Below are 14,178 nucleotides of genomic sequence, written 5' to 3'. Positions count from 1 at the left end.
TCTTTTATTTTAATTTTATTTCTTTTGGTTTATATGTGAGACAGTATGGGATTTACAGTTATTTTTCTCCTAACACTAGAATCAATACAGGACTGTACCATTTGTTAAATAAAACTACATAAGACATTAATATTTTTCTTCATCAAGACAGTTTAATGTTTCAACGCAGATTAAAATGTTTTTGAATGTTGGATTGACACATAGGACGAATCAGCAGTTGTAGGAAGGTGACCTGTCAAACTGTCCAATGTGTTTTTCTTCAAGAAGTAGCCGGTGAGATTAAAATGTGAATACTGCCCTCTAGTGGACGTGGTTTAACATTGTTTTGTCTCTGGATTCTTGATAGACACTCTAAGGTTTTTGTAATACGTCTTGCAGTTTCCTGTCACTGTGGGCCTCAGAGCACAGTAGTACACAGCAGAGTCAGACAGCTGCAGACTCTGGATCTTCAGAGGAACTGATCTTGAGCTGGAATCCAGGCTGGAATCAAATCTCTCCTTGAACCCGTCCGCTGTGTCCCCTGATCCAAAAGTAGAGCGGCTCAGAATGAATGTGGGCTTGTCGTCTGCAGCCTGTCTGTACCAGAAAAGATATGCACTTGTGCCACTGGTGTTATAGTGACAGTCCAGTGTTACTGTCTCTCCCTCACTAACAGTCACACCTCCTTTGGGTTGGAGCACGTTGTCTTTTTGAGCTCTGCATTCTGTGGGACAACAACAGACGGTGTCAGTGTGAGGAAAAGAATCAACAAGACAAAGTTCAGAATAATAACAAGCAAACAAAGAGTTGTGTCCTACCAAAGCACATAGCAGCCAACAGCAGTGAGATGAGCAGGAAGCTCATAGCTCTTCTGTTCAGTAACTATGAGCTCCAGTGACCAGAGAGGACTTCCTGTGTCTCACTGTGGAACCTGGTTTTAGCTCCAACACTAAGTGGTAGATTTGAAGGAGGGGCTTGTTCAGAGTGACAGGGCTGATGACCAATCCCCTGTTATTACTGCTGCTGACAGGTTCAGACAATATTTCACCTATTGGTAGATCTAAAGTCGTGCCTACTACTGATCACTTCCACACGATGCTTAACTTTGGTTTCATAAGTATCAGATCACTGTGTACCAAAGCCTTACCAATAAACGATCTGGTTCTTGAACATAGTTTCGATATGATTGGTTTATGTAAAACATTGCTGAAACAAAATATTTTCCTTCCCTTATATGAAGCTTCTCCACCCGACTATACATATGCCTATGTAGCTCGGGCAAATAAACAAGGTGGGGGTGTTGCCCTCATATATAAATCTATTTTCAATCTTTCTTCTATTCTTGAATCTAAATTCCAATCATTTGAGGCCCTTGTGGGTTCATCTCTCTCAGCCATGAATAGACTCACCTCAGTCCAGGTTGTGATATTCTATCGACCTCCTGGCTCTTACTCACTGTTTCTTTTTCTTTTTCTTTTTTTCTTTTTGGACCCCCCCCCTTTTTTTTTCTCCTCAATTGGACTTGGCCAATTACCCTATTTTATGAGCCATCCCGGTCACTGCTCCACCCCCTCTGCCGGCCCGGGTAAAGCTGCAGACTACCACATGCTTCCTCCGGTACATGTGGAGTCACCAGCCGCTTCTTTTCACCTGACAGTGAGGGGTTTCACCAGCAGGATGTAGCATGTGGGAGGATCACGCTATTATCCCCAGTTCTCCTTCCCCCCTGAACAGACGCCCTGACCGACCAGAGGAGGTGCTAGTGCAGCAACCAGGACACATACCCACATCTGGCTTGCCACCTGCAGAAACAGCCAATTGTGTCTGTAGGGACGCCCGACCAATCCGGAGGTAACACGGGGATTCGAACCGGAGATAACCCGTGTTGGTAGGCAACGGAATAGACCGCGACACTACCTGGACACCAACTCAGTGTTTCTTAAAGAATATGAAGAATTTGTCTCAGGGCTTGTTACTCATTATGATGTGATTGTAATTCTTGGTGATTTAGATATTCATCTGAATAAGGCTGCTGATCCGCTAAGAAAAGCCTCTCTGGCACAAGCTGATACTGTTGGGTTCGCTCAGTTTGTTCAAGAGTCGACTCATTGGTGACACCCTTGATTTGGTTTTATCTAAAGTGATACCTGTTTCTGATCTGAATTACTTGCAGACCACATCTGCTGTGTCAGATCATTTTCTCATGCATTATTGGCTTATCCAGGTAATGTCGGCGCAGATGTAGTTGCCACTCGCCACATTGGTCCCTCCACTGTAGCTGCATTTAGCAAGCAGCTGCCTAAAGTCTTGGCTCCTTTCACCGTAGTGAGTCACTCTTGAAGATTTCACTAGTGAATTAAATGTGGCCCTCTCTAGTCTCCTCGGTTCAGTTGCACCTCTCACTACCAGAGCTAGGTGACTAAAGAGGCCTACACCCTGGTTTAAGATGAGACACGTGCTCTTAAGTGGGCCTGCAGGAGACTGGAACGTAAATTGCAGAAATCAAAACTGGAAGTTTTTACCTATCTTGGAATGAGTGTTTATTGAAATACAAGTGTGTTAAATATACTGCTCAAAAAACACCTAAAAACACAATATAGACCTCGATGAATGAAATATTTCAGCTGAAAATCTTTATTTATTAGACAGAGGAATGTGTTTAGAGCAAAATAACCTAAGAATGATCAATGGAAATCAAAATCATTAGCTTATTAAGGTCTGGATTCAGAATCATACTCAAAATCAAAGTGGAAAATGAGAACATAGGTTGATCCAACTTCTGTGGAAATTCTTCAAGACGATTCAAAATGAGGCTCAGTAGTGTGTGTGGCCTCCACGTGCCTGTATGCACTCCCTACAACGTCTGGGCATGCTCCTGATGAGACGACGGATGGTCTCCTGAGGGATCTCCCCCCAGACCTGGATCAGGGCATCGGTCAACTCCTGGACAGTCTGTGGTGCGACATGGCATTGGCGGATGGTACGAGACATGATGTCCCAGAGGTGCTCGATTGGATTCAGGTCTGGGGAACGTGCAGGCCAGTCCATAGCATCAATGCCCTCGACATACAGGAACTGCTGACACACTCTGGCCACATGAGGACGAGCATTGTCATGCATGAGCAGGAACCCAGGGCCCACTGCACCAGCATATGGTCTGACAATGGGTCTGAGGATCTCATCCCGGTACCTAATGGCAGTCATGGTACCTCTGGCTAGCACGTACAGGTCTGTGCGGCCCTCCAAGGATATGTCTCCCCAGACCATCACTGACCCACCGCCAAACCGGTCATGCTGGAGGATGTTGCATGCAGCAGAACGTTCTCCACAGCGTCTCCAGACTCTCTCACGTCTGTCACATGTGTTCAGTGTGAACCTGCTCTCATCTGTGAAGAGCACAGGGCGCCAATGGCGAATCTGCCAACCAAGATGTTCTCTGGCAAAGGTCAATCGGGCTGCACGGTGTTGGGCTGTGAGCACAGGCCCCAATTGTGGACGTCGGGCCCTCATACCATCCTCATGCATTCTGTTTCTCACTGTTTGAGCAGAAACCTGCACATTAGTGGCCTGTTGAAGGTCGTTTTGTAGGGCTCCGGCAGTGCTCCTCCTGTTCCTCCTTGCACAAAGGACCAGATAGCGGTCCTGCTGCGGGGTTGTTGTCCTCCTGCGGCCCCCTCCACGTCTCCTGGTGTACTGGCCTGTCTCCTGGTACCTCCTCCATGCTCTGGACACTGTGCTGGGAGACACATCAAATCTTCTTGCCACAGCACGCATTGATGTGCCATCCTGGATGAGCTGCACTACCTGAGCAACTTCTGTAGGTTGCAGATACCGCCTCATGCCACCTCTAGTGGTGAGGGCACTAGCACAATGAAAAACTAACCAAAGATCGGCCAGAAAAGATGAGGACAGGCAAATGGTCTGTGGCCACCACCTGCAAATCCATTCCTTTTATAGGGGTTGTCTTGCAAATTGTCTAATTTCCACCAGGTGGAAATTAGACAATTTACCAACAGGTGAAATTGATTCACAAATCAGTGTTGCTTCCTAACTGGACAGGTTGATATCTCAGAAGTGTGATTGACTTGGAGCTACATTGCATTGCTTATGTGTTCCCTTTATTTTTTGAGCAGTGTAGATAGATAGATAGATAGATAGATAGATAGATAGATAGATAGATAGATAGATAGATAGATAGATAGATAGATAGATAGATTTTTGTATGCTTTGATGAAATGCTTATGTTTGGTGCAAAGACTCAGAGACAGAGAATGGCAGCTCGTCTCAGCTCTCTGTCTCTGGAGGGCAGAAGTGAAGCTAGAAATCTCAGTGTAATCATAGACAGGGATCTGAATGTCAAGAGCCACATCCATCATCTCACAAGATCAGCCTTCTACAATCTTAACAATATCTCAGAAATCACTTTAAGGCAGAGAGAGCCGAGCACAAGGATGTAATTATGTTTAAATACACATGACAATAAAGTTGAATTGTAACTCGAGCTGAAGTGTGTAAATGTTCTGTCAGACACTGTCAGGTTTGTGTACAGTGACTCTGGGTTTCCTGTCACTGTGGGCCTCACAGCACAGTAGTACACAGCAGAGTCTGTCACTGCAGCAGAGGACATCTCCAGATCCACTCGTTTCTGTTCTCCGTTGAAGCTGATTGACAGTCTGAGATCTTCAGGTTGTCCTCTGACCACTGACTGCTGACTGCTGGGTGATGCAGAGAGGAGGAATTGGGCTGTAGATCCTGGTGACTGACGATACCACTGAAGGTTGTAAGGTGAGCCGGTGTAAATACAGGATAGAATAACTTTGGCTCCTTCTACACTTTGGACTGAAAGGGTCATGGGGTTGATTTCTTCTTCCAAACTACTACCTGAAAATTTTGGAAATATCCAAGAAGTCTTTGCAGTGAAAAGGTGTCGTTGTGGTAATTCAGTGAGTTAGTGTGGGCTTTGTGTGTTGGTTGTTGTCCATACTGTGCCTGCTGGTGATGGTAAATGTGTGTGTCTGCTTGTCAGCCTGTATGGTCAGAGTCAGTGTGCAGCAGGGTGTCATGGTGACAGCAGACTCACCTGTTAGTACAGAAAGGAACCAGATGAGATGGAGCAGCATGCTGCTGTTAGTTCAGCTGTCTCTTTAGTTGCACTGTGGACTTTACCAGTCCTTCCTGCTAACGTCCTCCCCTCATAGTGTGTCTGGCTCCTCCTATTCACCCACTGTTCACACCAACCTCCTCACTACTCCTCACATGCCAGCCAACCTCTTTGTTCTTCACTAGACCCACTAGCAGCTGTTTTACTGCATGTCCACATGGCTCTTCTGCTGCTGCTGCTGCTGCTGCTGCCTTCATTTACTCCATTCATCTCATATGGGTGGGTTTGGGGCAGCACAGTGGCCCAGTGTTTAGCACTGTGCCTCACAGCAAGAAGGTCCTGGGTTCGAACCCCAGGCCGTACCAGGTCGTTTCTGTGTGGAGTTTGCATGTTCTGTGTGGGTTTCCTATGGGTGCTCTGGTTTCCTCCCACCATCAAAAAGAAATGTTAGGGTTAATACTGCTGTCTCTGCCCCTGAGCAAGGCAATGGAAAGAAGAATTGGAGTTGGTCCCCGGGTGCTGCAGCTGCCCACTGCTCCTATACAATAGGGTGATTACATGCAAATAACACATTCATTATAACCTGTACAATGACAAAATAAAGTGCCTTTCTCTCTTTCTTTCTTTCTTTCTTTCTTTCTGTCTATCATTATATGGGAGACGGTATTGGATTGAAAGCTGTTTTCTTCCCAAAACAATTAAATATTGAATAACACGTATATAATATTGCAAAATAAAATCGCATATTACAAATTTTGTTAAAATGAGGACTTAACCTCAACCAGATTTGGACAGCACGGAGTTTTTGCTGCCTTGAAAGTTTTATTTGTAACTTATTTCACAATGTATTATTAACATTAATCTAAATATAGCATTCTATTAAATTTGTATTTTACTAATTGTTCAATATTGATTTTCTTCATTTCATTTAAGAAGCATCATTTATATAATAACAAAATGTTTAACAACATTAAGATTTGACACGTAGGGAACAATTAACCACAGCTCATCTTGGAAGCTGGAGTGCAGATGAAGATGTGTTATTGTAGTGTTGGCAGTGACACTGGACAAATCAGCAGTTGTAGGAAGCTGGCGTGTCAACCTGTCCAATGAGTTTTTCTTCAACAAGGTGACTATGAGATTAAAATGTGAATACTGCCCTCTAGTGGATCAGGTTTATCGTTGCGTTTTCTCTGGATTCTTGATAGACACTCCAAAGGTTTTTGTAGTACGTCTTGCAGTTTCCTGTCACTGTGGGCCTCAGAGCACAGTAGTACACAGCAGAGTCAGACAGCTGCAGACTCTGGATCTTCAGAGGAACTGATCTTGAGCTGGAATCCAGGCTGGAATCAAATCTCTCCTCTAACCCGTCCGCTGTGTTCCCTGATCCAAAAGTAAAGCGGCTCAGAATAAATGTGGGCTTGTCGTCTGCAGCCTGTCTGTACCAGAAAAGATATGGACTTGATTGACTGGTGTTATAGTGACAGTCCAGTGTTACTGTCTCTCCCTCACTAACAGTCACACCTCCTTTGGGTTGGAGCACGTTGTCTTTTTGAGCTCTGCATTCTGTGGGACAACAACAGACGGTGTCAGTGTGAGGAAAAGAATCCACAAGACAAAGTTCAGATTAATAACAAGCAAACAAAGAGTTGTGTCCTACCAAAGCACATAGCAGCCAACAGCAGTGAGATGAGCAGGAAGCTCATAGCTCTTCTGTTCAGTAACTATGAGCTCCAGTGACCAGAGAGGACTTCCTGTGTCTCACTGTGGAACCTGGTTTTAGCTCCAACACTAACTGGTAGATTTGAAGGGGGGACTTGTTCAGAGTGACAGGGCTGATGTCCAATCCCCTGTTATTACTGCTGCTGACAGGTTCAGACTGTACAACACATTTTACATCATATTCCTGTTGAGGGGAATTGTCTTTAAAACAATGAACATGTGTTATGTTATTATTATTTGTGTGATTCCATTTTGGTGAATCTTTGCATATAAATAACACATTTAATATGGTGGTGGTTTGGTTGTTTGTCTTTTATGGAGGAAACCTGAAGAAGAATTGCATTGTGTTATGAAGAATATTGAAAATAAACAAAAATGTGGAAATCATTATTTTGGAAAAGCACATTCATCCTGTTTCATTAAAGAGTGTGGGTGTGATGTGCTAATAAACTGATGGAATCACAGCAAAGTTGATGGAGTATTTGGAAAGAAATAAAGGTTTGTTTTCCCTCATCATTTTAATTGTAGATGGCTGAAACCTAAAATCATCCTCAGACTGTTGATCTGTTTTCATAATTTGAAGAAGTTTTAGCATCTCAGTGTATCTCTGAGGATTCAGCTGTGATTCCACTCAGCTCTACATGACTCTTCATCACTATGAAGAACCTGAATGGACTAAATGACAACAAGTAAACAAAGACATGAGTCCTGAAACCAGACTCCAGCCAACATGAAAACTAAAGTTAAAGGCTTGAAGTCAGTCATTCATGTGATGTAACTAATGTCATAGGAAGGTGGAGGTCCAACCGTCTCTATCAAGTTAATGAGAAACATTGATCATGAACATTGTCAAATAGTATCCTGATGGTGTCCTGAAGATGCATCAAAGCCATGACCACATCTCATCCACAGTTATAGTAACAAAATACATAGAGGAGGGAAAGAAAACACTAATCCAGTTCCACTGAATGAACAAGAAGTTATATTTAATTAAACTTAAATATAAAGATAACTATATTTGCACAAAGTGCAAAAACATTAGTCCAGTTATGAACTCTGATACATTATTTCCATTATGTGGGTATGAAAACTCTACTTGATTGATCTGCTGTTAAATGACAAGCAGCTGAAGTGTGTAAATGTTCTGTCAGACACTGTCAGGTTTTTGTACAGTGACTCTGGGTTTCCTGTCACTGTGGGCCTCACAGCACAGTAGTACACAGCAGAGTCTGTCACTGCAGTAGAGGACATCTCCAGATGAAACGCTTTTCTTTCTCTCTCATGCTTAAGAGTCAACCCTGGTACTTTCTCTGAATAGTCCGTGATGAGAAGCTGTGGAGGTGAGCTGGAGTACTGTCGATACCAGAAAAGGTTCGGTGAAGAGACGGAGTAGTTGCAGGAGAGAGTGACCCTGTCTCCTTCCAAAGCCAGAATTCTATCATGAAATGGTGTAACTGAATCCTCAGAGAGCCCTAGATAGACACATGGACTTTTTCAAACACAATAGTTCATGGAAATACCTTATGGATAATATTAGGATATATGTTCTTCCATTTCATATTTACCAGTATGAAATGTAGATATCATCAGCCAGATTAAATGGAGTAACATCATGACTGAAGTGTATTGAATCACCAAGTGAAAATAACTCAGCACCTCTTCAGTTCCAACATGAAGTCTTTGACATTCAGTTCTCTAACTCCTCCCCTTGTCTTGGTCTGTGTAGTGTTGTGGTGGTGGAGATTTAGAAATTAATGTCGTGATGGACCCTTCACCTCTTTGTTCTCTTTTCTAAAAAAATAAATAAAAAAATAAATAAGGTGATTCTTACATTTTAAGAAATGATAAATGTGTTGATCTAAACAGGACGACATAGAATAAGATAAGTCATTATAATTATTAAATGGTTTCTGAACATGACCCAAAGTCAATAAGTCTCACCAACCATGACAGAGACAAAAACTGTGGAAAGAAAGGTCCTCCTTGTCGGGTGCCCCTATTTAAATAGACAATGGCCATCAGTAATATTTTCCTAAGATATAACAAAGGGGGGACAGAATTAGCAAGACATAATCCATGTCAAGTTATGCGTGAAAGTATTTTAAACTACAATACAAAATAAAGAACCACATGACACAAAGCGGAGAATGTAAAATTTCTTTATCACACAACTTGGATTGAAATATTCTGCTTATACAATGATCAATTGGCAAGATATTAGAAGAAAAACATTTCATTTTTTGTAATGAATGTTTTGAACTCAGCAGTAAAATATTATGAACAAAAAGTTAGCCGTTAAGCTAAAATGTTGAATGTTAATTGGGCTCAATACTAATTCAACATGTTGTGCAGCAACTTCTTGTCCTGCGTGTGAATATATAACAATATTTAACCTTGAGCTGAACTATGTGTGCTTTAACAGGTTTTGACGCAAACCTTCCATCAACCAGAAACAAGGATCCTCCATGGCCATGCTATGATTAGAGATACTAAATATCTCACCTTGTTTCTAATGAGCTGATATTAAAACTCTACTTGATTGATCTGCTGTTAAAGGACAGAAGCAGCTGAAGTGTGTAAATGTTCTGTCAGACACTGTCAGGTTTGTGTACAGTGACTCTGGGTTTCCTGTCACTGTGGGCCTCACAGCACAGTAGTACACAGCAGAGTCTGTCACTGCAGCAGAGGACATCTCCACTTCCATTTGAGTCTCATTCACTTTAACAGACAGTCTGGAGTTTGTATCTGCTCTGTTCATTATTGAACCTGATTTAGCGGAGGATATTAGAAACTGTGGTGGTTCTCCTGCGTCCTGGCGATACCAATATAAGTATTCTGCTGAGGAGTATTTACAGGAGAGAGTAACTTTGGCACCTTCTAGACCATGTACTCTGTCTTGGAGGGACTGGATGGTTTGCTGATAACTGGAACCTGCAGATGGGAAGAAATTATTAAAAAGTCAATAATCATGTCATATATTGAATCTATCTCATTATTATTTTCTGTTAAAAAGGGATTCATAGTTTAACAAATACTGAGCTGCCAAAGTGTTTCTTACCAGTAAAGCCAGTGAATAAAACAAGTGGTAGGAGGAACTGCATGGCTGATGTCAGACGTCAAACAGAAACTGTGGCACAGCAACAATCACCTAGTTAAAGATGTGCTGCTTTCAGAGATCTGATCTGTTTCCCTGTCTGTCAAACTCCACTTCCTGCTGAAGAGGAAACAATGACTGGATCAACTCTGACAGCTTATTACAATCCACTCTCCAGATAGGTTTAGCAAGGATATTCAAATAAAACAATCAATTAATCATGGTTTAAGGATAATCTAATCTTTAAGGAATGTTGATAGAATAGAGTTATTATCATTCAATATTTTATATTACCTTCAGGTTGTCTTTCTTCTCCTGTCATCATGTAGTTTATCTTTTGTGGTTGGGTTTATATGTGAGACAGTATGGGATTTATTGTTGTGTTTCTTCTAAAACTAGAATACTACACATGAATATGTTGATGCCTGCTCAATCATCCAGGTGTAGAATCCCAGAAAAGTTGAATCAGTTCATCTGGACACAAGGTTTCATGGGAGAAACGTGTCATCATTCATCTAGGAGACTGTCAGTCTCTTAGTCTCAGAGGCTGACGAAGTCACTTTGATGACGTCATGACTGAAGAAACCAACCGGCTGATGTCCAAAGTGGATGCAGTTGCATATCTACACTAAATCACACGTTTTTTCAGGAGTGTAAAAATATGAACGTGTACTCAGATACACTAATGAAACCGTCTTTTTAAGAGATGGTTAAATTGTAGAAATAGAAAAATAGAAATCTTAGTTGAAAAAGAGCACGCCCCTCCCTCTTCACTCATGTCCCTCTCATTTTGCATGTGTAGTCTATGAGGTGATAGTCCAACAAAACCCAACCCAACATGATTGCTCTCATATTCAGCAGGAAGTGTAAAAGTATGGGGACGCATGGATGTGAGAATGGGGGGACATCTCTCACGGCTTTTTATTCTCCTTCACTATCAGATGAAACAGCAGACCTGCTGACTTACTCTCCTCCCTCTCCTCCCCCATCACCTCCATCCAACACTTCTCTGACTGTTTCTGATGAACGTGATGTCCCCAAAGCTCCCGGCAGTTTTTTTTACTTGAAACTATGATATCTGGTTTTATTCCTGATGAATGAGGTCATCACTTAGTTGTCATTAAAGATATTGTTTGGGTTTTAGACAGGTCACCCCAGTCAGCGGCAGCACTCTTGTCTATGTGCCCTTGAAGGTGATGACATGCTGAAACATGTCATCACCAACAGTTTGATGAACTCATCAAGGATGTGTGGACACACAGGTCCATTCCTGCTCTGCAGTGTATTGAGGCAAAGGACGGCCTGACTGCTTCCCCTGCAAGAATCCACGGAGCAGCAGAAGCCTTTCTTACTGACCTGAGAAGCTTTCCTCTATTGGAGGCTGAGGAGGGGCCGAAGAGTGAGATGACTGAAGCTGACAACAGTTGGAGAGAGCTGTTCTCCTTTTGGAATGGTTCACAGGAGGAGTAAATAAATAAAACACATGGGGAACTGTCTTTGTTACGTTTTCCAGAGTAACATTGGTGATTATATTACTGAAAAGACCAAACACTTTTAAGATAGACCGAACCTGAAAAAGTGAATGATGTGGACATTGTTCACCCCCCAGCCACTCTTTTATGTCGGTGGACATTACCAGTGGGGGCATTTACTCGGTCAAGTGTAAAATCAACCTGTTGAACATGTGCTGACCCAATGTGTATTTAAAATACCAGATGCTCACTATGAACAGACCCACATGTTTTGTCTGTACTGTGTACTTCCGATTCAGACAACTTTATTTATCCCAGAAGGACAACTCAGTTCCACAATCTACCCAGACCATACAAAGCTCACACACAAGCCATCAGCCGTATGTCAGAGACAACAGACAGATCAGTACATGGGCAAGAGATGCAAACTGGCGCCATCGTTTGGCCATGCATGCAGACTCACTCACAGACCAGGCGAAGGATCAACATTCACACAAGTTAAAAGAAGAGAATAAATAAATAAATGCATAAATAAAGCATCTTGCTTTGCACGTTACATTCCAGCACAACATTCAGTGAACGTACAGGCCCACAAGCCATTTGAAGAACAGACAAGGTAGAAACCAACTATTGTGGTTTAAAACCAAATCAAGCATTCATTTAAAATGACTATCTCTGCATTTAACAGCCTGGTAGCAGAAGGAATGAAGTACTTAGAGTAGTGATTTGTTTTCCTAGGGGGCGCTTTATAGCACCGAACTGGGGGCATTACAGTGAATTCACTGGACAGGACGTGGTCAGATTGGCTGATAATTCCTTTTGCTTTCTGGGCCCCATGTTTCTCCCAGAGGGAGCACAAGTCTCTCTGCTGGACTCCGATGATCCTGGAGCCGACCTGAACCATGCTGTTTAGACTGTTCCTGTCCTTCGCAGTCAACCCATTAAACCAACAAATAAAGGAAAAAGTTACAAGACTTTCAATAATTGAACGGTAAATAAATACATGAGCTGGTGTTACAGACATTAAAGGAGTTAAACTTCTGCAGTTAGTGAATTCGTTGTTGGCCACGCTTGACAATCGAATCTGTGTTCACGTCGAACTTGACTTGGGAGTTGAACACGGTGCCGAGGTACTTATAAAGGTCACCAATTTGAACATCCTCACCATGTATGGTGCTAGCTTTGGGTTTATCACTGTTTCTCCTAAAATCAGTGATAAGTTCCTTAGTTTTTGACACTTTAAGGTCAAGGAAGTCATCATCGCACCGGTCAACAAAGGCAGGTAAGACACAACCGTGATCTGACTCCGATCCCTGAAGAAGAGACAAAAGTGCGGTATGGTCAGAGAATTTCACCAGGTAGCTCACCTCTTTAGAGGACCTGCAGCGGTCTGTATACACTATAAAAAGCAGGGGGGAAAGAACGCAACCCTGCCGTCAGCCCCTGTGTGAGACCAGGACATTGGACAAAACGCCATTAATTAAAACCTGCTGGATTCTGTCTGTTAAAAGGAAAAGCAACATTAAAAGCTGATCAGGCAAATTAAAATAAGAAGCAGGCCGCTCGATCAAAACGTAAGGTTGTATCTTGTTAAAAGCCGAAGAGAAGTCGGCAAATAAAAGCCTTACATGGGTTTCTCCAGGTGCTTATAAACTCTGTCGAGGATAAAGAGTTTGGCATCCTCCACACCCTTGCCAGCTTGATAAGCAAACTGCAAGGGGTCTAGTTTGCCATCAGCTAGGGAGACAACCTCATCTTTTAAAATGTTCTCAAAAATTTCCATCGCAAGTGATGTAAGCGCAACAGGTCTGAACTCATTTAGTTCTCTGAAGTTTTAGATTTTGGAATAGGGATTATAGTGGAAGTTTACCAGATTGTTGATGTATTAGTCACACAGTTGCAGAATCAACCTTCTATTGATATGCATCATAAATTATCTGTTTCGTATGCTACTATTATTGATAGAGTCATGTTTTTGCTGGATGTCATCGAAATGCTATAAACTCTGTGTACCCAGGTACACAGATGAAGAAGCGGAGAGAGGGAGAGAGAGGGGGGGGGGAGAGGTAAAAGTCTATTAGTTTTGGGAGCAATGTCATTTGTCTTGACTCCATGATTAAATACCATGACCAACCTGTGACCATACAGACTGCTACTTGTCCCATGGATCAGTCAAGCAGTCTCGGTTCCATCAAGTAACCACCAAGCTCTGACTTCCATCAAGTTATTTTTCTTCTAAGACTAGAATACAATGCAGAATTTGTTAAACGAATCTACAGAAGACATTCATACTTTTCTTTATCAAGACAGTTTAACGTTTCAATGCAGAATAAAATGTTTTTGAATGTTGTATTGACACATTGGACAAATCAGCAGGTGTATGAAGCTGGCTTGTCAAACTGTCCAATGTATTTTTCTTCAACGAGGAGCAGATGAGATTAAAATGTGAACACTGCCCTCTAGTGGATGTGGGTTAACATTGCGCTGTCTCTGGATTCTTGATAGACACTCTAAAGGTTCTTTTAGGACGTTTTGCAGTTTCCTGTCACTGTGGGCCTCAGAGCACAGTAGTACACAGCAGAGTCAGACAACTGCAGACTCTGGATCTTCAGAGGAACTGATCTTGAGCTGGAATCCAGTCTGGAATCAAATCTCTCCTTGAACCCGTCCGCTGTGTCCCCTGATCCATAAGAATAGGGTCTCAGAATGAATGCGGGCTTGTCGTCTGCAGCCTGTCTGTACCAGAAAAGATATGGACTTCTGTCACTGGTGTTATAGTGACAGTCCAGTGTTACTGTCTCTCCCTCACT

General features: G+C 42.5%; 1 protein-coding gene across 1 annotated transcript; it reads right to left on the bottom strand.

The window, feature by feature from the left end:
- Positions 1 to 395: 395 nt before the first annotated feature.
- LOC130124489 (uncharacterized) lies at positions 396 to 6,759 on the bottom strand (the record flags this gene model as incomplete). The annotated part of the gene is made up of 6 exons (XM_056293938.1): positions 396 to 703; positions 798 to 816; positions 4,592 to 4,860; positions 4,964 to 5,059; positions 6,245 to 6,646; positions 6,741 to 6,759. Coding segments are annotated over 6 exons (1,113 nt in total), but the record flags the coding sequence as incomplete, so codon positions are not given.
- Positions 6,760 to 14,178: the final 7,419 nt, after the last annotated feature.

Source organism: Lampris incognitus, chromosome 14, assembly GCF_029633865.1.
Source record: "Lampris incognitus isolate fLamInc1 chromosome 14, fLamInc1.hap2, whole genome shotgun sequence".
Classification (NCBI taxonomy): domain Eukaryota; kingdom Metazoa; phylum Chordata; class Actinopteri; order Lampriformes; family Lampridae; genus Lampris; species Lampris incognitus.
This window is presented reverse-complemented; position numbering and strand designations above follow the sequence as displayed.